The sequence below is a fragment of the Hemitrygon akajei genome, chromosome 9 (genome assembly GCF_048418815.1).
Source record: "Hemitrygon akajei chromosome 9, sHemAka1.3, whole genome shotgun sequence".
NCBI lineage: Eukaryota > Metazoa > Chordata > Chondrichthyes > Myliobatiformes > Dasyatidae > Hemitrygon > Hemitrygon akajei.
In genome coordinates this window covers 45,439,378-45,460,166 of record NC_133132.1, presented here as the reverse complement: position 1 = coordinate 45,460,166, position 20,789 = coordinate 45,439,378, and the positions used below count along the sequence as shown (strand labels likewise).

The 20,789-nt window shown below is 43.0% G+C and overlaps 1 protein-coding gene across 1 annotated transcript in view; it reads left to right on the top strand.

Annotated features, from left to right (window-relative positions):
• Nucleotides 1-862: 862 nt before the first annotated feature.
• snx3 (sorting nexin 3) overlaps nucleotides 863-20,789 on the top strand; it is a 33,585-nt gene continuing 13,658 nt past the window's right edge. Inside the window, exon 1 of the mRNA XM_073055879.1 lies at nucleotides 863-1,077. Within this exon, the coding sequence (XP_072911980.1) occupies nucleotides 916-1,077 (162 nt within the window). The 5' untranslated portion in view covers nucleotides 863-915. The remainder of the gene's footprint in view (nucleotides 1,078-20,789) is intronic.

Genomic DNA, 20,789 nt, shown 5'->3' with positions numbered 1-20,789 from the left:
CCTGACATGCTAAGCTCCTCCAGCACTTTGTATGTGTTGCTCCAGATCTCCAGCATCTGCAGTTCTGTGTGTCCATAATAAAGGGCATACACTCAATGGCCACTTTATTAGGTACAGGAGTGGAACCCCGTGAGGTCTTCTGCTGTTGTAGCACATCCACTTCAAGATTCGATGTGTTGTGTGTTCAGAGATGCTCTTCTGCACAGCACTGTTGGAATGCAACGTTGTTTGAGTTACTGTCACCTTCCTGTCAGCTTGAACCAGCTCATCAACAAGGCGTTTTCGCCCACAGAACTGCTGCTCACTGGATTTTTTTTCACCATTCTTTGTAAACTCGAGCGTCTGTTGTGCATTGAAATCCCAGGAGATCAGCAGTTTCTGAGATACTCAAACCACCCTGCCTGGCACCAACAATCATTCCTAGGTCAAAGTCACTTAGATCATATTCCTTCCCCATTCTGAACAACAACTGGACCTCTTGACTATGTCTACCTAATGAAGTGGACGCTGAACGTTCTTCAAAACTAAGATTAGCATTGTCAACGAAATCCAATGTGTGTCATGAAATGTTTTCCACGCAACTTCCCTGCATGCAAAATGATTGAAAAGCCACCGTCGTCCTCGCCCAGGGAAGTTTATTCGCAGCTGGAATGTACGTCAACTGGTTTAAGAGAGGCGGGGTGGGGAAGGGCAGTAGGGAGTGACGAACAATGACCGCGTGGCACTCTGGAAAATGTAGTTCAATTCATTCTTGTCATCGGGCACGCCGCTTTCCAGTGGCAAAAGTGAACTACATTTCCCGCAATCCTCGGCGGCCCGTACCCGCCCCCGCTTGGTCGTCATTTGAAAGGCAGCTGACGGCTGGTGAAAAGAAACGTCACCAGGTCCGTCAGTGAGCGAGAGAAAGGGAACAAGATGGCCGAGGCCGTGCCCGACACCAGGCGATTGTTGGCCAAGCCCCAGAACCTCAACGATGCCTACGGGCCGCCCAGCAACTTCCTGGAGATTGACGTGGGCACCCCGCAGACGGTCGGGGTCGGCAGGCAGCGCTACACGACCTACGAGGTCCGGATAAAGGTGAGCCGCACTGGGGAGGGGAGTGCAGTACTCGCCGGGCCGTCCAGCTGGACGAGGGTGGAGGGAGGAATGTGTGTCATCCAACTCGACCATCAGCGCGGTCTCTATTCTGCCCTTCTGTGGAGGATCCATGGCTGTCGGCTGTTTCCGTCTCGTTCTGGGTCACGGAGAAGGGGATCACTGTGCGTGGCTAAACCTCGGGAAGAGGATTGCTTCCCTTCCCAAATGATCTGGCCCCCGCTGTAGAGTGAGATATTTCAGCAAGGTTACTGGGCTAACGCTGTCAGCCGGTATCTTTTACTTAACCGAAATATTGAAGGTAGAGGGGTGCACTTTGGTGTGCAAAAACTCCCCCCCACACCCCGGTCGGAGTGTGAAGAGGAAGACAGAGGGGCGGTGGAATACGGGAAGTTGGAACAACTCCTGTTTCCAGTCCAAGAACAGGAATGTTGTGTATTTCCTTGAGACAGGAGGTCAGAGTTGGGGATGCCGACAATTGTAGACATTACGGAGTGTGCTATTAGGTGTGACCATTCAAGAATTTACTTTTGAATAGTTTACTTTGAGCGCGTGCTTGAGATGTAATTTTATTTTGCTGTTGAAGCCTGGCTTTTTGCGTACATCTTAAAGAACGTGGAAATTCTCTTCGCTTACGTCCTAGTTGAATCTCTCTGAAATGGTAATGGAGGATGTTGAGAAAACCACATCAGGAGGGTATCGCATTCGGTTTAGTAATGTTTATTATTAATTCCTATTTGGAAGTTTAACGCAGACAAAAACTGAGTTACAGGCATTAAGAGCTCAGTTGAGAACTTCTGATAAAACGGTGACTTAAAGTTGAGATGAATGCGTTGCTTGTACCAGTAGTTCTAAAGCACACAGGTAGCAAGATATTCCATAGTTTCCTTTATTTTATTCATTTATTCCTTTATTCTATTTATTCGTGTTCCATCTTTAAACCACCATCAGAACATTTCTGAGAGAAATTGTTGCAAATTAACGCCCGTCTTAGCTTTTGTGGTCTAAATGTAATTTGTTAGAACAGTACAGATTGTACGTGGCGTGTGTTCGCAGCTAACTGTTGCTGAAACAGAATGTGAGGGGATTTAAAACAAAATGCCAGAAGAAATGGGGCAGTATCTGTGGAGAAATGGCTGAACACTGGATTAACTGCTGTAGAAGTTGGGTAGGTCACAGCTTGTGAGGGTATACAGGAACAGGCAATGCATGTACAATAGTTTTGGAACCGATTTGTTTTAGTCTGCATAATTGTTTTAATTTTTAATCCTTCTGAATGTTTAAAAATTGATCTGTACTTTTGGATGCTTTAGACTTGAGTACTTGGGTAGTTCTTTCACTTGTTTTGCGTTCCATTGCTGAGTGGAATTTAATTTGAATGACTCAATTAACTGTAGAATGTATGGAAATACTACTTTTGAAAGACTTGCGAGACCGGAACCTTCTACTGATGGCTCCTTTCATTGGGTAACCACAGGGAGATCTAGGTCATGAAGTACAGTAGTGGGTTTGAAAAGGCAAATAAATAACATTATCAGGGGATGGAAATGAAGCAATGATAAACACTTTCTGTATAAATTTGCAATCAATAGAAGCAATGTCAAAGCTTGTTACCCGGAAAAACTGAATATTCTGTGCCTCAGAATAAGGTCTTTAAGGCAATAGAAAAGTACTGTATATCAAGCCGGGGTGGGCTATTCAGATCACTCTGGAACTGTTTGTTTGGAAGGGACAGCATGTGAAGTAGAAGGCAGTGTGCATCGATCACTAAACACAGAACCCGATTTGAGCCTGACCTCCAGTGGAGTTTACGCACTTCATCTATGATCATCTGGGTTTCGTCTGGGTGCTCTGCTATTCTGCCCACCCATAGGCTTGTGCTTTTCAAATGCACTTGGGTAGATTATGGGTGACGTGTGTGTGTGCAAAGGTTACTAAGGATAATGGGATTGGCTGGAGAGCCAGCATAGGCTTGCTGTGCCAAATGGTTGTCTCTATTGTAAGGAAATGAAAGTTATCTTGCTTTTCTTTCATTCCATATATTCCCTTCAGTGTTAATTATGGGTAATTGGAATCTAAAATTAAGCTGGTAATATTTTTGGTAGGAGTTATTTCATTTGCATGAAATATTTAAATTGTTGAATATATTTGGCAAGATCACAACTTTGTACATATCTGTAAGCCACGTTCTTGACAGGAATTGTGTTAAATAAAATGAGTCAACAATTGACAAAAGTGTCAGCAAATTCTTTGCTTTTTTATTTAGGGTTTACAGAATATTTTAAAACTGCTTTGAGTATTAAAAATAAAAATGGCATTCTTGTGCCTTTTTGTAAATAGAAAGGCATTGAGTCCTCAACTAATTAACCATCCATGATTCCATAAGGAGGAAATAATTCAAACAGAGATTTCTCCTACCCTGTGAAGCTGCAGTGAAGTGAAGTATTTAAAAATTATTCTAGCTGGAATGTAAGTAGATAAGATTTGGAGCTCTGATAGCTTGGGTGAGATATAATGCATTACTTCATTTAAGAATTTTAATTAGTGTTGAAATGAAATCGCAAAAACAGAAATCTAGTTTGAACCTACCAAAGTTTGTTCTACTCTACAACAAACGTTATCCATTTATTCCTGCTGGCTGAATTAAACTTTATCACCCTTCCTGTTTGATGGTTATTATCTGTGTTAAACATTTTTCTTCTGGCTGTTTTGCATCCTGCAAACTTGCCCTATGATGGCTAGTATGTACTCGGTGCATTAAAATTTGGATAATACATAAATCAGTGTTGAATTGGCATCAATTTGAATCATGGTTTAAAATTTCATAGCATGCTTATAAATGTGGATTCAAGGCTTCCATACTTGTAGGCATGTGGTGAACTACATACACCTGTCTGGACACGCCCCCCCCCCCCCCCCCCCCCCCGCTGACTGCTCCTGTGGCTCCTCCCACAGACTGTGGCTCCTCCCACTGACCCCGGTAGAAAGGCGATTGGAGGCACAGCCCCTTCCTCAGTCTCCAGGATGTTGTGTGGTGGTCACTTGCTGCTTGTTCTTTCTTCCAGCCAATAAAAGCCTACCTTAACCCACGTCTCAGAGTTATTGATGGTGCATCAAGGCGATTTCAGGAGAAATGCCTTTTTATCATCCTTAACAAGAGAAAATCTGCAGATGCTGGAAATTCAGTCCCGATGAAGGGCCTCAGCCGGAAACATCGACTATTTACTCTTTTTCATAGATGCTGCCTGGCCTGCAGAAGTCCTCCAGCATTTTGTGTGTGTTGCTTTTTATCAGCCTTTGTAAGTCATCTCAGTATCAATCAGGATCCAGTTGCTTTCAGCCTTGCACTCCTTCCTTGGTTATCTTGCCCAACATTTTAAATGTTTATTAAGTAGCTTTTAATGCAATTGCTTTATTCAACTTTCTGTTAACTCTAAGACTTTACATTCCCTTTTATTCAAATATGGTTGGATCAATGTTTTATTGTATCTTGAGTGTAGATTTTCTGTATTTTCTCTACTTGCACCATCTGTACTGTCTCTTGACTGTCGTGATTTACTACTATAAACTATGTGCTATAAGTCTTCTAACAGTCCAATAGTAGCATGCCTTTTCCGTTGATGACTGGATAATGGTTATCGGGGTTTTTGCTCCTTCGCGATCTCTTGCTCCCCAGATGCTGCCTCACCTGAATGTTCTCAGTATTTTGTATAATGCCTGTAACCAAAGAAGCAAATGAGGAACTTTTGTGGTGGTGGGGAGGGGGGAGGGGAAGGGGAAATTTGTGGAGGGAGAGGAGAGTGGAACTAAATGCCAGAAATTTGAAATAAAAGCAGAAAATGCTGGAAATACTCAGCTCGCATCTGTGAGAGAAGAAACCAAGCTATTGAACCAGTTCTCACTGAGGGTCTCTAAATTAAAGCGTTAGTTCTTTCATGGAGTACTACAGCACAGAAATAGGCCCTTTAGTCCAACTGGTTCATGCTGAGCTCAGCGTCCTCCCTGCTAGCAATGTCCCAACCTGCACAACTTGCTACTAGTGCATAAAGGAATTTAAACAGCACAAAAGGTTGTTGTTTCATGATCATACACAATCAAGTTTCCTTTTCTAGTTTCTGATGTGAACAGTGATAACGTGGAGTTTGTGATTATTTGTTTTGCAGATTTTTTTTAAGAACTGGCTTATTTACACTGTTTTATTATTGAAGAAATTATTCAATGCACACACATTGTTGCACAGCACAAAATTTTTGCACATACTGGCCATTACAAAGTAGAAGGAACATTGCCTGCCGGTCCCAGTTGTCCATTTTCAGCCCATAACTCTCAAAGCCATTCTCCTCTATGTACCTATCCAAATGCCTCCTAATTATTGCAGTTGTGCCTACTTTGACAACCTCCTTTGGCAATGCCCTGCCTCCTCTCAAGTCAATAATGAATCCAGCTCACTACCTTCCTTCTGAATCCCATGAAACCTGATCTTGCAGATCAGACTGCCATGCAGGTCTTTGTCAAAGGCCTCGGGAAAATCCATATTTCTGCCCTATCTGCATCTATCCCCTTGGCTGTTCTTCTTCAAAAAAAACATCAACCAGATATGATCTAGCACACGAAACCATACTGATTTATTCCTGATCAGGGTTTGACTGTCCATGTGATGGTAGATCTTGTCCCTCAGAATTCCGTCCAGTAATTTCTCTACAACCGAACTCTGGCTTGCCTCTCTGTAGTTTGCTGGCCTGTCCTTGCTAGCCGACTTGAACAATGGAACAACATTAGCCATCTTCAAGTCGTCTGGAACTTTGAGCAACACATACACAAAATGCTGATCAGGTAGCATCTATGGAAATGAATAAGCAGTTGACATTTCAGGTCAAGACCCTTCAGGACTGGAAGGGAAGGGGAAAAATGCCAGAATAAAAAGGTGGGGGGAAGAGCAAGAAGGATAGCTAGAAGGTAATGGGTGAAGCCAGGTGGGTAGGAATAGTAAAGGGCTGGAGGAGAAGGAATCTGATTTGATCTGATAAATAATCTTCCGGAAATAGTAAGGGACCGAGGGTCTAGTGAGATGGAGGAACTGAGGGAATACATGTTAGTAGGGATGTGGTGTTAGGTAAATTGAAGGGATTAAAGGCAGATAAATCCCCAGGGCCAAATGGTCTGCATCCCAGAGTGCTTAAGGAAGTAGCCCAAGAAATAGTGGATGCATTAGTGATAATTTTTCAAAACTCCTTAGATTCTGGATTAGTTCCTGAGGACTGGAGGGTGGCTAATGTAACCCCACTTTTTAAAAAAGGAGGGAGAGAGAAACCGGGGAATTATAGACCGGTTAGTCTGACATCGGTGGTGGGGAAAATGCTAGAGTCGGTTATCAAAGATGTGATAACAGCACATTTGAAAAGAGGTGAAATCATTGGACAAAGTCAGCATGGATTTGTGAAAGGAAAATCATGTCTGACGAATCTTATAGAATTTTTTGAAGATGTAACTAGTAGAGTGGATAGGGGAGAGCCAGTGGATGTGGTATATTTAGATTTTCAAAAGGCTTTTGACAAGTTCCCACACAGGAGATTAGTGTGCACACTTAAAGCACACGGTATTGGGGGTATGGTATTGATGTGGATAGAGAATTGGTTGGCAGACAGGAAGTAAAGAGTGGGAGTAAACGGGAGCTTTTCAGAATGGCAGGCAGTGACTAGTGGGGTACCGCAAGGCTCAGTGCTGGGACCCCAGTTGTTTACAATATATATTAATGATTTAGACGAGGGAATTAAATGCAGCATCTCCAAGTTTGCGGATGACACGAAGCTGGGCGGCGGTGTTAGCTGTGAGGAGGATGCTAAGAGGATGCAGGGTGATTTGGATAGTTTAGGTGAGTGGGCAAATTCATGGCAGATGCAATTTAATGTGGATAAATGTGAGGCTATCTACTTTGGTTGCAAGTACAGGAAAATAGTTTATTATCTGAATGGTGGCCGATTACGAAAAGGGGAGGTGCAACGAGACCTGGGTGTCATTGTACACCAGTCATTGAAGGTGGGCATGCAGGTACAGCAGGCGGTGAAAACGGTAAATGGTATGTTGGCATTCATAGCAAAAGGATTTGAGTACAGGAGCAGGGAGGTTCTACTGCAGTTGTACAAGGCCTTGGTGAGACTGCACCTAGAGTATTGTGTGCAGTTTTGGTCCCCTAATCTGAGGAAAGACATTCTTGCCATAGAGGGAGTACAGAGAAGGTTCACCAGATTGATTCCTGGGATAGCAGGACTTTCATATGAAGAAAGACTGGATCGACTAGGTTTATACTCACTGGAATTTAGAAGATTGAGGGGGGATCTTATTGAAACCTATAAAATTCTAAAGGGATTGGACAGGCTAGATGCAGGAAGATTGTATCCGATGTTGGGGAAGTCCAGAACGAGGGGTCACAGTTTAAGGATAAGGGGGAAGCCTTTTAGGACTGAGATGAGGAAAAACTTCTTCACACAGAGAGTGGTGAATCTGTAGAATTCTCTGCCACAGGAAGCAGTTGAGGCCAGTTCATTGGCTATATTTAAGAGGAAGTTAGATATGGCCCTTGTGGCTAAAGGGATCGGGGGGTATGGAGAGAAAGCAGGTACAGGGTTTTGAGTTGGATGATCAGCCATGATCATACTGAATGGCGGTGCAGGCTCGAAGGGCCGAATGGCCTACTCCTGCACTTATTCTCTATATTTCTATGAGAGGAGAGTGGACCATAGGAGGAGAGGGAAGGAGGAGAGGACCCAGTGGGAGGTGATGGGCAGGTGAGAAGAGGTAAAGGCCAGAGTGGGGAATAGAGGGGAAAGAGGGAATTTTTTACTAGAAGGATAAATAGATATTCCTGCCATCAGGTTGGAGGCTATCCAGACAGAATATTAGGTGTTGTGCCTCCACCCTGAGGGTGGCCTCATTGTGGTAACAGAGGAAGCCATGGACCGACATGAAGGAATGGGAAATGGAATTAAAATATTTGGCAACTGTGAAGTTCCGCTTTTAGTGGATGGAGCAGGGGTGTTCAACAAAGTGGTTCCCAAATGTATGATGGATCTCACCAATGTAGAAGAGACCTCATTAGGAGTACTGGACACAATGGACAACCCCAGCAAATTAGCAGGTGAAGCATTGCCTCATCTGGAATGACCGTTTGAGGCCCTGAATGGAGGTGAGGGAGGGTGTGAATGGGCAGGTGTAGCACTTCGGCTGCTTGCTGGGAGGCAGATTAATGGGGACGGACAAAAGGACAAGGGAATCACAGAGGGAGCAATCCCTGTAGAAAGTGGGGGCAGGGGGCTGGGGAGAGGTAAAGAGGTGTTTGGTGGTAGTATTCCCTTGGAGATGGCAGAAGTTGTGGAGAATGTTGTGTTGGATTCAGAGACTTATGAGTGGTAGGTAAGGACAAGAGGAACTCTTATCACTGATAAGGTAGCATGAAGATGTTCAGGAAATGGAGGAGATGCAGGTAAGGGCAGCATCAGTGCTGGAGAAAGGGAAACTTTGTTCTTTGAAGAAAGGGGATATCTCTGTCCTGAAAAGGGAAAGCCTCTTCCCGACAGTTGCCGCCTGGCCTCAGCAAATTAAAGGTCAGTCCACCACATTACAATAGCACCCATTTTGTCTGTGAGTTTGATAGTAAGGTTTGTATTGGTGCAGAGAGAGTGGAGGGTCGTGCATTCAGAGGGAGTAAAGTTTGAGAAGGAGAGAGGAGTACTGAAGTCGAGCTGATGGATGTCTCCTCGGCAATTCAAGATGAAAAGATCCAGAGCAGGCAGGATGTCCAAGAAGAGGAGGCAGCTTGGAGACAGGAGAAGGGGGTCATCAGGGTGTGAAGTTCTTGCCAAAGAAGTGGGCTCAGAGACAGGCATCGAAAGAAGAACTTGGCATCTTAGTGAGCACAGAACTCGCTGAGGTTCAGTTGAAGGGGGCAAAGGCAAGGCCCTTGCAGAGGACAAAATATTCTGCCTCAGAGGGGAAGGCCAAAGGGAATGGTGAAGACTCAGCAAGAATTAGAGCTGGAATCAGAGGGGAGGGGAAGAGAGTTGGTGGCACCAGGGGAGAGTTAGGGTGTTCAGGGAAGGTGGACGCTCTGGAACTTTGGCTAAGGATGAAACTAATATCTCTACAGGGGCCTCCACAGTTCTTTTCCCCATAAAGTCCGGGGTACACTTGGTCAGGCCCTGGGGATTTACCCACCTTAATACTCTACAAGGCTACAATTACATCTTCCTTTGAGATCTCACTAAGGCAAAATAAACATTAAACAGGTACTGTAACTGCACACTAGATCTAGTCACCCTGTTACTGTTAATATAACTGAAGAACTTCTTAGGATTATCTTTACCCCTGCTTGTCAGATACATCTCATACCCTCTTTTTGCCCTCCTGATTTTCCTCTTACCTGCTCTTAACTTATTTTGGGGGATGCCCTTGTACCCAGCTACCAAAAAAACACATTTCCTTCTTTCTCTTGACCAGGCCTCTACCTCTCATCAGCCATCAGTACTCTTCACTCTAACAAGAACATGCTGCCCCCAGACTCTTATTGTGACCCTCTTAAAAGCACTGACCTACTATTCCTTCGCCTTTAAATAGTCACCCATTCAACCCTAGCTAAATCCTGCCGAACGCCCTTAAGAACTGTCATAATCTTGGAGTTGTGGTCACTGGACTTGAAGTGTTCCCTAAATGCCACTTTGGTTACTTAGCTTACTTCATTCCAACTGAGAAGGTCCCATATTGCTGCTACCTGAGTAGGTTCCTCTATATCAGGGGTTCCTAAATTTTTTTATGCCACAAACCCATCCATTAACCAAGGGGGTCCATGGACCCCTGCTCTATATGATGCATGAAGGAACAGACTTGAGCACCATGCAAATTCTGCCCCATCAGGTCCTTTGCACTTGAGTGAGCTAATCAATATCAGGAAAATTAATCTCCTCATAGGAGTAACTTATTATTCTCATGACTTGGTGGAATTTCTCCTCGCGTTCTCCTAAAGTTCCTGCTGACTATCGGTCGGAGGGGGTGAAATTATAACCCTACCAAGGTGACTGTCCTGTTTCCTTCAAGAATATCATTTTAAGCACTATTGTTACATCCTCTTTTATTAAAAAAAGCAACACCCTGTCCCTTCCTACACTCCTTTGTCCTGCTTAATAGATTTGGTAGCCCGGAACATTGAGCTGCCAGTCCTGCCCTTCTCTCAGTCAAGTTTTTGTTATGGCCGCATTATCACGCAGGCAGCATACACCCTCAGATTATTCACTTTACCTGTTGAATTTATGTGCATTGGAATAGATGCAGTATAAAGCAGTAGTTGTATGTACCCTTGTCTGCTCACTGACTTTGCTGTCTCAAGCCTCTTCCCCTGCCAATCAAGTTTAATTCCTCCCCTTGTGGCAAAAGCAAATTTCCCTGCTAGGATATTGGTCCCCTTCTAGTTCAAATGCGTTCCCATCATCTTGCACAGGTTGTTTCTACCCCAGAAGGGCCCCAGTGATTTGAGATCTTGAGTCCCTGACCCCTGTGCTAGTTCTTCATGTAAATGACCTCTGAATATTTTTAGCTTTTTTTTTATTCAAGCAAATGAATGTAGCTACAACACATAAATAGTCTTTCTTGTTTAAAAGACTGACTTCATTGGTAATGTTTTTTTTCTAATTTGAATCAGTTTGGAAAATCCTGCTAAGGATGTTTACTAGCTGATATGCTTTGTAATTGCATCACTTCCTCAAATATCATGCCACATGTAACTCCAATACTAGAACAAGGCTATTTACCTCTGCCGCAAGGCCTCTGGAGTAAGTTGAAATAAGCTTTTTCTAGCTCTTCTCTATCTGAAAATCATTTTGTAAAAGCTATTCTCAAATGAAAAAGTGTAAATGGCATGATAGGGTGGAGTCTACTGATTCTTAATAGTCAAGACACCTGACAAAATTACCATTGTAATTAAGGAAATGAAGTTATTACCAAAACTAATGCATCAATAGTTTTTGCTGTAAATATATTAAAATGGACTGTGCTGGCATTAATTGAATAAATTACAGAGCACAACTGCATTTTATTTCTCTACATTTGGACAGGGTAGGCATGAAGTTGAATACTTGTGTATTAGCTTATTTCCTGCTTAGTAGAACTGCTTGAGTGACCTGTTTTCAATACAAAGTATGGTCTATGTGGAGTTTGTATGGTCTTTGTAACCATGTGGGATGTGTCACAGCATAGATGACATGGATTGCAGGTTGGATGGCTATTCGATTTCCTCCGTTGTTGGTGGGCTGTAGGTGAATTGGGGAGGAGGGCTATGGGTTCAATGGCCTATCAGTAAACAGGTTGCAAGAGAATGATTTGATTGTTTTGACTGGACTCCCACTTAATATGAGCCAGGATTTAAAGTGAGAGCCATGAGAGTTTGAGGTAGATGCCAACTGCAAACTTAATAACCATGCCACCTACTCTTGTCCAAATCAATAAATGGGTAACCAACAGTGAAGCCCGGTCATGAGCCTCCAGTCTAGAAAATCAACCTCCACTGGCTTTTTTTGTACTTAGGGTGGCGCCATTAAAGTGGTGACTCATGCGAACAGTGTGATGGAATTCTTCAATTTTTCCCATTTTGGACTGCTATGACTTGAAATCCACAGCTACAGCATGAAATGTCCATTAAGCAGCATCATTTAAAAAAAATCTATTGCTACAAAGTTGATGAATCTCATGTCTCTGATCACACGTTCTGTTCTCCTGAGACAGCCATGCAGGATTAAAAATTTGTTTAAGGAGAAGAGGGTTCTGACTTCCACTTCCATCAATGCTGCACTCAACCATATCTCTTCCATTTCACGCACATCTGCTCTTACCCCATCCTCCTGCCACCTTACCAGGGATAGGGTTTCTCTAACCTCCACCACCTCTGACGGGATCGCACCACCAAGCACATCTTTCCCTCCCTCACCCCCAACTTTCTGCTTTCTCTAGGGATTGCTTCCTATGCAACTGCTTTATCCATTCATCCCTCCCCACTGATCTCCCTCCAGGCAATTATCCTTGCAAGCGGAACAAGTGCTACACCTGCCCCTCCACCACCTCCCTCACTACCATCCAGGGCCCTAAACGGCCCTTCCAGGTTAAGGGACACTTCACCTGTGACTCTGAGGTCATTTACTGTGTTCGATGCTGTTGGTGTGGCCTCCAGTACATTGGTGAGACCCAACTTAGATTGGGAAAAAGCTTCGTCGAGCATCTACGCTCCGTCCGCCAGAAGTAGCAGGATCTCCCAGTGCCCACCCATTTTAATTCCACTTCCCATTCCCATACCGATATGTCCATCCATGGCCTCCTCCACTGTTGTGATGAGGCTACATTCAGGTTGAAGGAACAACACCTGGTATTCCGTTTGGGTAGCCTCCAACCTGATGGCATGAACATCGATTTCTCAAATTTCTGGTAATGCCCCCCAACCCCTACCTCCTACCCCCTTCGCCACTTCTCCTCCCCTTTTGCCTCTCTCTCCTCATCTCACCAGTCAACTTCCCCGCTCTCTACTTCATCCCTCCCCCTCCATGTTTCACCTATCACCTGGTACTTCTCTCTCCATCAATTGTACTTTTTACTATAGATGCTACCTGGCCTGCTGAATTCCTTCAGCATATTTTGTGTGTGTTGCTGGCAAACTTACAGTCTCTGGGAAAATAAAATCAAAGAACTCAGAGCAAAATTGCTGTACCAAAGGGAACTCAGGTACTGTTGATTTTTGTTTCATGGAGTCTTAGCTAACGTCACCATTCTGGATGCAGCTCACTGGCTTCACAATTCACCACCAAGATAGGACTACTAAGTCTTTCAAAGGCAGAGAAGGTGGAATATGCTTCATGTTAATTCTTCATAATGCACAAACGTGGCAGTTCTGTCCTAATCACCTGACCTAGCACATCTAGTGATCAAGTGTTCTCCATTTTATTTGCCGTCGGATTTTTCAGCCATCATCTTGGTAGCGGTATATATTCCGCCTCAGGGCTGTGCCAAATAGGGTAGAGTAACTACGCCTGTCAGGAATGGAACAGTGCATCCTGATACCCTTCCCATCATTTTGGGGTTTTTGACCAGGCCAGCTTGGGAAAAAGTCCCTAAATAATTATATTCAACGTATTCACTTGTGGAATCAGAAGAGCCAACACACTGGACCACCATCATCAAGAACACTTACTCCACACCCACACTTCAGAAAGTCTGATCACCTGGCTGTACTTTGCCTCTGTGTATAGGCAGAGACTGAAGGCCATATCACCAGTAGAGAGGACAGGGAAAGGTATGGACAAGGGAGGTGGAGGACCACTTAACAGGACTGCTTTGAGTCAGTGGACTGGACAGTATTCAGGGACTCATTCTCGAGTCTAAATGAATACACCACTGTTGACTTCGTTAAAACCTGTGTAGATAAGTGTGTGCCTTTGAGATCATGCCGTACATAGCTGAGTCAAAAGTCATGGACAAACTAGGAGATTCATAGTCTGCTGAGAGCTAGATCAAACTGAGATCTAGGACTATACAAGAAGGCCAAATACGACTTAAGCAAAAGAACAATTTCGATTGAGGTTAGAGGTGGAATCGGATGCACATCAACTCTGACAGGGCTTGCAGGCCATTACTTCCTACGTGCTGAAACCTATCATGATAGCAGTGATGCTTCACTCACAGATGAGCTTAACATCTTTTATTCGCGCTTTCAAAGGGAGAATAAAACTACAGCTATGAGTACCTGTGGCATCTGGTGACACTAATCCATCTCTGAGGCTGTTGTCAGAACATCTTTCAAGAGTGTGAACCCCGCAAGGTGACTGGCCTTAATGAAGTACCTGAATTTGGCTCTAGAAACCTGTCAACTAACTGGCAGGTGTGTTCAAAGACGTTTTGAATCTCTCATTGATACAGTCAGAAGTTTCCACTTGCTTCAAAAGGTCAACAATCACACCAGTGCCTAAGAAAAGTAGTGTGAGCTGCCTTAGTGACTATTGTCCAGTATCACATCTATGGTGATTAGTACTTTGAGAAGTTGGTTATGGCTAGAATCAACTCCTGTGTGTGGCCTAAGCAAGGACATGGACCCACTGCAATTTGCCTATCACAATAGGTCTACAGTGGATGAGATCTCATTGGCACTTCGCATGACCTTGGATCACCTGGACAATACTAATACTTGCATCAGTCTGCTGTTTATTGACTACAGCTCAGCGTTTAGCACAATCTTTCCTACGGTACTGATTTTTAAAAAAACCTAAACCTGGGCCCCTGTCCTTCCCTGTACAACTGGACCCTCGACTTCCTCACGGGAAGACCACAGTCTGTGCAGATTAGAAATAACATCTCCTCCTCACTGATAATCAGTACTGGGTGTGTGCTTAGCCCACTACTCTACTCTCTGTATACCCGTGACTGTGTGGCAAGGCTCAGCTCAAATGCCATTTTTATATTTGCTGATGACATGACTATTGTTGGTAGAATTTCAGATGGTGACAAGAAGGCGTACCTTCAACCACCAAGATGCATCAGCCAGATGAGTGGTGTCACTTGCACTCAGTGTCAGTAAGACCAAAGAATTGATTGTGGACTTTGGAAGGGGAAGTCGAGCAAAGACACCATCCTCATCAAGGGATCAGCAGTGGAAATGGGGAGCAATTTCTAGTTCCTGGGTGTCAGCATCTGAGGATCTATCCTGGGCCCGACATATCAATGCAGTTACAAAGAAGACACAACAGTGGCTATATTTCATTAGCAGTTTGAAAAGATTTGGTATGTCACTAAAGACACTCACAAATTTCTATAGATGTACCGTGAAGATGCATTGTGGAGAATGTTCTAACTGGCTGCATCACTGTCTTGTATGGGGGTAGTACACAGGTTTGAAATAAGCTGCAGTAAGTTGTGAACTTGTGAGCACTAGCCACCCCAGCATCCAGGACGTCTTCAAGGAGTTGTGCCTCAAGAAGGCAATATCCATCATTAAGGGCCCCCATCACCCAGGACATCTTTGCTGCCATCAGGTGCAGGAGCCTCAAGGCACATAATCAGTAATTCAGAAACAGCTTCTTCCCCTCTGCCATCTGATTTCTGAATGGACAATGAATCCATGAACACTACCTCCCTACTTTCTCTTTTCACACTGCTTGTATTAAAATAGTTAAATTAAGTTTATGTACTTGCTGTGATTTATAGATTTTACAATGTATTGCAATGTACTGCTGCCCTATTACAAATTTCACATTGTATATCGGTGATATTAAACCTGATTCTAATACTCTCCTACCACCATTATCTAATTTTGGATAATGTCTTCCTCTTTCTCTCCCCCCCACTACTTCCTGACTCCTGTTTTCACTTGGGTAACATAACATTTTAACCACATTTCCTCCCTCTGTTTTTCTGCCCCTATAGAGCTTGCAGTACTCTGCTTATTAATGAGTTTCTCCAGTGTCATCAAATGTGCTTGCAAAAACAGTATTGTTTGGCAAACTGATTTCTGCTCAAAGTTTGAACACCAGTTCTGACACTATCTGTACTCCGATCCTACTACTGAACATCAGACCATTGACTCCTAGATGGTCGCTAACCTTCCTCTAGTCTTATTATCTCCCATGACCAGCACCAGTTTGTTTACAAAGCAAATAGATCAACTGAATTTGCCATTTCTTTTTGCCTTTCACTCTGTTGTGAAACACCTGGAGCACAGACGCCTATGTCAGGATGGGTTTTCATTGATTACAGCTCAGCCTTTAACACCATTCTATCGAACAAGCTGACTGTTAAGCTTCACAATCTAGGTCTCAGCACATCAACCTGTAATTGGATCTTGGGCTTCCTCACTAACTGTACCTCGGCAGTGAAATTAGACAAGTGCCTATTAACCCCCACCCCAACCATTAACACCAGTGCCACACAGCGGAGTGCACTAAACCCACTTCTCTACTCTTTCACTTATGACTGCACACCTGCTCATTCTGCAAACTCAATGATCAAATTTGCAGATGACACATCTGTTATTGGCCTAATCACTTTACAATCTTTGCATCTTTAATCCTTTTCGCTCCTTATGGAGCATAGGGCCTCAACAAAAGTCCTCCACTTCCTGCGATCTCTAGCAGATGTTTTTGCAGTCTCCCAAGTTTGGCCGGCGGCTTTCAGTTCATCCAAAAGCCTACGCCTCCAGGTTTGCTTTGGGAGACCTTCTCTTCCCTTGTGGATTCCATTCGACTGATTGTCGAGTGACATTCGACTGGTTCTTCCTCAAGGTGTGGCCGACCCATCTCCACTTCCTCCTTATCTGGAATACAATGGGCTCTTGGTTTGCTCTCTTCCATAGGTCTAGGTTTGACACTCTGTCGTACCACTTGAGGCGGAGGATCTGCCGGAGGCATTTGTTGAGAAAGGTCTGGATCTTGTTGCAGCTGGTGTTAGTGATTCTCCATGTTTCGGATCCATATAGCAGGGTGGCTTTCACATTGGAGGCCTAATCACAAACAATACAAATCTGTAGAGAGGAGATCCTGAAACTCCATCTGATAGGCTGTGGTTTCTGCACCAATCACTCACATCACGAAGACAAAAGAAATAATAATTGACTTCAGGAAGATGAGAGGTCCTGAGCAAACACCACTGTTCGTAAATAGTTAGTGGAAAGGGTCTTCAGTTTCAAGTTTTTGGGGGTGAATATCTGAGTAGTTGTCTTAGTCGATCTACAGAACCTTCGATAGTAGGCAAGGGACAAGACAAAATATACTACCTGAGGTGCTTAAGGAGAGCTCATCTGCCCCAAAAATTTTATCGGTGTATGATGGAGAGCATTCTGACATATGGAATGACCGTGTGGTACTCTAGTTGCTGCAAGACGGATCACAAAGCTCTCCCAATGGGTGATTAGGACAGCTCCGCACATCGTTGGGACTGAACTACTGGACCTAGAAACAATCTACAGCTCTCGATGACCACAGTGCGCTCATAACCTCATTAAAGACCCGTCCCATCCTGGACACTCTGTTCAATCTCCTGCCATCCGGTAGGAGATACAGAAACATCTTAGCCAAGAACAGCTTCTTCCTGAGGGTTGTTGTGCAGCTGAATAATGCTACATCCTGACTTGCCAATAGCCTTTGAGTGTTAAGGACTATCAACTTGCTGCATGTAAATAGGAATGCGAGAGGGCATACAAGAGTGAGATACACCAGCTAGTTGAATGATGTTGCAGCAGTAACCTTGCACTCAAATGTCAGTAAGACCAAAGAGCTGATTATGGACTTCAAAAAGGGTAAGATGAAGGAACACACACCAATCTGTACAGGGGGAGCAGAAGTGGAGAGAGTGAGCAGTTTCAAGTTCCTGGGTATGAGTATTTCTGAAGACCTACCCTGGTACTAGCATATCGATGCTACTATAAAGAAGGCGAGACAGTGACTATATTTTATTAGGAGTTTGAGATTTGGAATGTCAGCTAAAACACTTAAATTTCTACAGATGTACCACAGAGAGCATTCTGTGTAGCCGCATCACTGTCTGGTGCGGGGGGGAACTGCACAGGAATGAAGTAAACTGAAGAGAGTTGTAAATTGATCAACTCCATCGCAGATAGGAGCTGCAGTATCCAAGACATTTTCAAGGAGCAGGTGCTTCAAAAAGGTGGCATCCAACATTGACCCCTGCCATCCAGGAGATGCCCTCTTCTCACTGTTACCATCAGGAAGGAGGTGCAGAAGCCTGAAGACACACACTCATCAATTCAGGAACAGCTTCTTTTTCTGTCATCCATTTCTGACTGGACACTAAAATCATGAATAATACCTCACTACTTTTTTATTTCTGTTTTTGCACTACTTAATTTAACTATTTGATATCCATACTGTAATTCAGTTTTTCCATATATTATCATGTATTGCATTGTACTGTTGCCACAAAGTTATCAAATTTCATGACATATGCTGGTGACGTTATACCTGATTCTGAATTTTTTTAAAAATTAAGCTATACCACATTGTAAATGTCAGTTTTGCATGGCCTGGAGTAGCACTGCAGTCTTGTTGTCTTGAATGATGACGATAAAGTTCTATCCTATTCTCAACAACAGTGTGTAACAGCAAGTAATGCCACCTGTCTTTTAAACAATTTCCTTTTACCATGGGGAGACATTGGCCTTCCACATGAAGCAGCAATTTACCGCTTTGCCTCAGTACTGCAATGTTTTTATATTGGCGAACTAAATAAAGATTTGTTGGACAAATTCTGCATTAGTTAGATCAGAAACATTAATTTGAAACGAGCACAGATGCTGGGATCTGGAGCAACAGAAAAGCAGGAGGATTTTGGCCAGCCCTGAGTTCTTCCAGCTTTTTGTGTATTGCTCTAGATACGTTAGCTGTTCTTATCCATGGATGCTGTCTTGTCTGTAAGGATCTGTGAGGTAGGTGCTTTGCTGATGGTCCTTTAAGACTACAAATGTGTGCTGGAAGTTATTCGACAAATATTACCTGTTTGAATCCCTTTTCTAAAATATACTGAAGGTTATAAGGTAACTACTTTAGCCAGAGGCCAGTGAATTTATGAAAATCATTGCCACAGACAGCTGTGGAGGCCAATTCATTGAAGTGGAGGTTGATAGGTTAGCAAGGTCATCAAGTGTTGTGGGGAGAAGGCAGGAGAATAGAGTTGAGGGGGATAGGAAATTCTGATTCAGCGTGCTCTGTCTTTCAAATGTGAATAGCTTATTTCTGCTGCTGTCTTGTGGACTGAGGAGTTGGGAATAAAAGATTAGGACCATGAGCAGGCAGATCGGCATCATGGCTGATGCAGACATAGTGGTCTGATGAGGCTGCTCCTCTCCTGTTCTGTGGCGTAGAGTTACAGTGCTTGTATCCCCTGTCGTATTCTAAGTAATTGTGCTTAAATGGATTGGAGTCTGTAGCTTTGAATTTTGCTTGCAAATGAAATGTAGCTATTGCAATAAACAAGTTTTTGACTAATATAGTCAATTTTTAAACAACGTACTCTAGATAGCAGGTATTAGTTTTCCCCAAATTCATAACACCTTGTATATTCTCCTGATGATTGACAAATGCTGCCAGATATTTTTGTGTTTGAGACTAATTGCTCAAAGCAATTTCAACAAACAATACTGCTACACCAGTTCTCAAATTCCTGTACACCTTTTGAACAGGATTTGCTGTGTAGAATAGGGATATTTTATAACTAACTAGTTTTATAACTGAAAGGAATATTTTAGTAACTAACCAGTAATTAGTTATAAAGGCTGTGAAACAATTTGAGGCTGTGAAGTCAATAATAATGATCAAACTGTTTATGAACATCAGCTTTATCATATTCAGTATAATGGATAACCTGGAGATGTTCTAATGCTGAATGATGCATTTCGAAATCTTTTAAAAATGGATAGACCTCTAGATTAGAACCATGAAACTGAGCAGAAGTGAGGCTATTGCATTCCTGTAATAGACTGGTATCTTCAGCTAATTTTTCCTTTGTTGAATAAAGAATGGGGTATCAGAAGTTCAAAAAGGAAATTTTAAAGGCAAATTGATGTCAATTTACTCTCTGTTCAAGCATTGTACCTGTAACCATGATCTGTTCCAAGGATTAACTTTTTATAGACTTCCGTGCCCACAGGTAAGTGCTCAGGTTAGGCTTTTTCTTGGCTTGGTTGGTCTTTATGCCAAGTAAAATAGAAGCTAATCTCTTTGTAATTTGAGAAAAGGAATTTAAAATGTAGAGTTCCATTTTAATGTAATCAGTATTGTAAAGGCTTTGTTCAGTGTATTCAAGATTCACAAAGACCCAATGGTGTTTCAAGGAGAAGGAAGGCAAGTTCAGGTAAAAAGCCAGTTGGTGAAATTGGATAACTTTAAACCAGAGTACAATTAGTGCAAATTAACAGTTTGGTGGAAAATAGGAGAGTTGCATTTCTTTGAAGAAAGCAGCTGACCAGAAAAATCCAGGAACATAGTAAGAACTTTAAAGACCAGTATTGACTTCTTCCAGATTATAGTAAAATAAATCTAAATTTTTTTTCAATGCATTTTTGATATCTGAAGCTAGAACAGTGTTGAAAACTTGAGGTTAAATTTGACCACATTTGCTTATGAGAACCAGTTTCAAACTTTAACTGAATGCATTGGATATGTCGTGGTTGAAGCCAGGCAAATAATAGAAGACTGTAGTTTGAGAAGTGAATTTTGTGTTTGGGTAGGTTCATGTTTGCTGCTAATTGGTATAATTTGTTTGGGACATGACTTTTACTCAGTATTGTGCCTTTCTTAGTTAACCATTGAAGTCAAAGGGAATCTTAAATCTTTTGTCTATACTTTAGTTGGATTTCACCTTGCATTGCCATTTTTGAAGAAAAATTGTTTCTTGGACACAATCCTCTAAGACAGAATTGTTAATTTTGTCCTGCTTGTGTAGCAAAACACTGCTGTTGGAACAAGGCAATATGTTCAAAGGTTCAAAGGCCCAATTTAATGTCGGAGAAATGTATCCTGAAATGTTTCTTCTTCACAAACATCCACAAAAACAGAAGTGCCCCAAAGAATGAACGACAGATGAATGTGAGAACCCAAAGTCCTCCCCCCTCCCACACGTAAGTGGCAGCGAGCAACAGTCACCCCTCCCTCCACCGGCAAAAC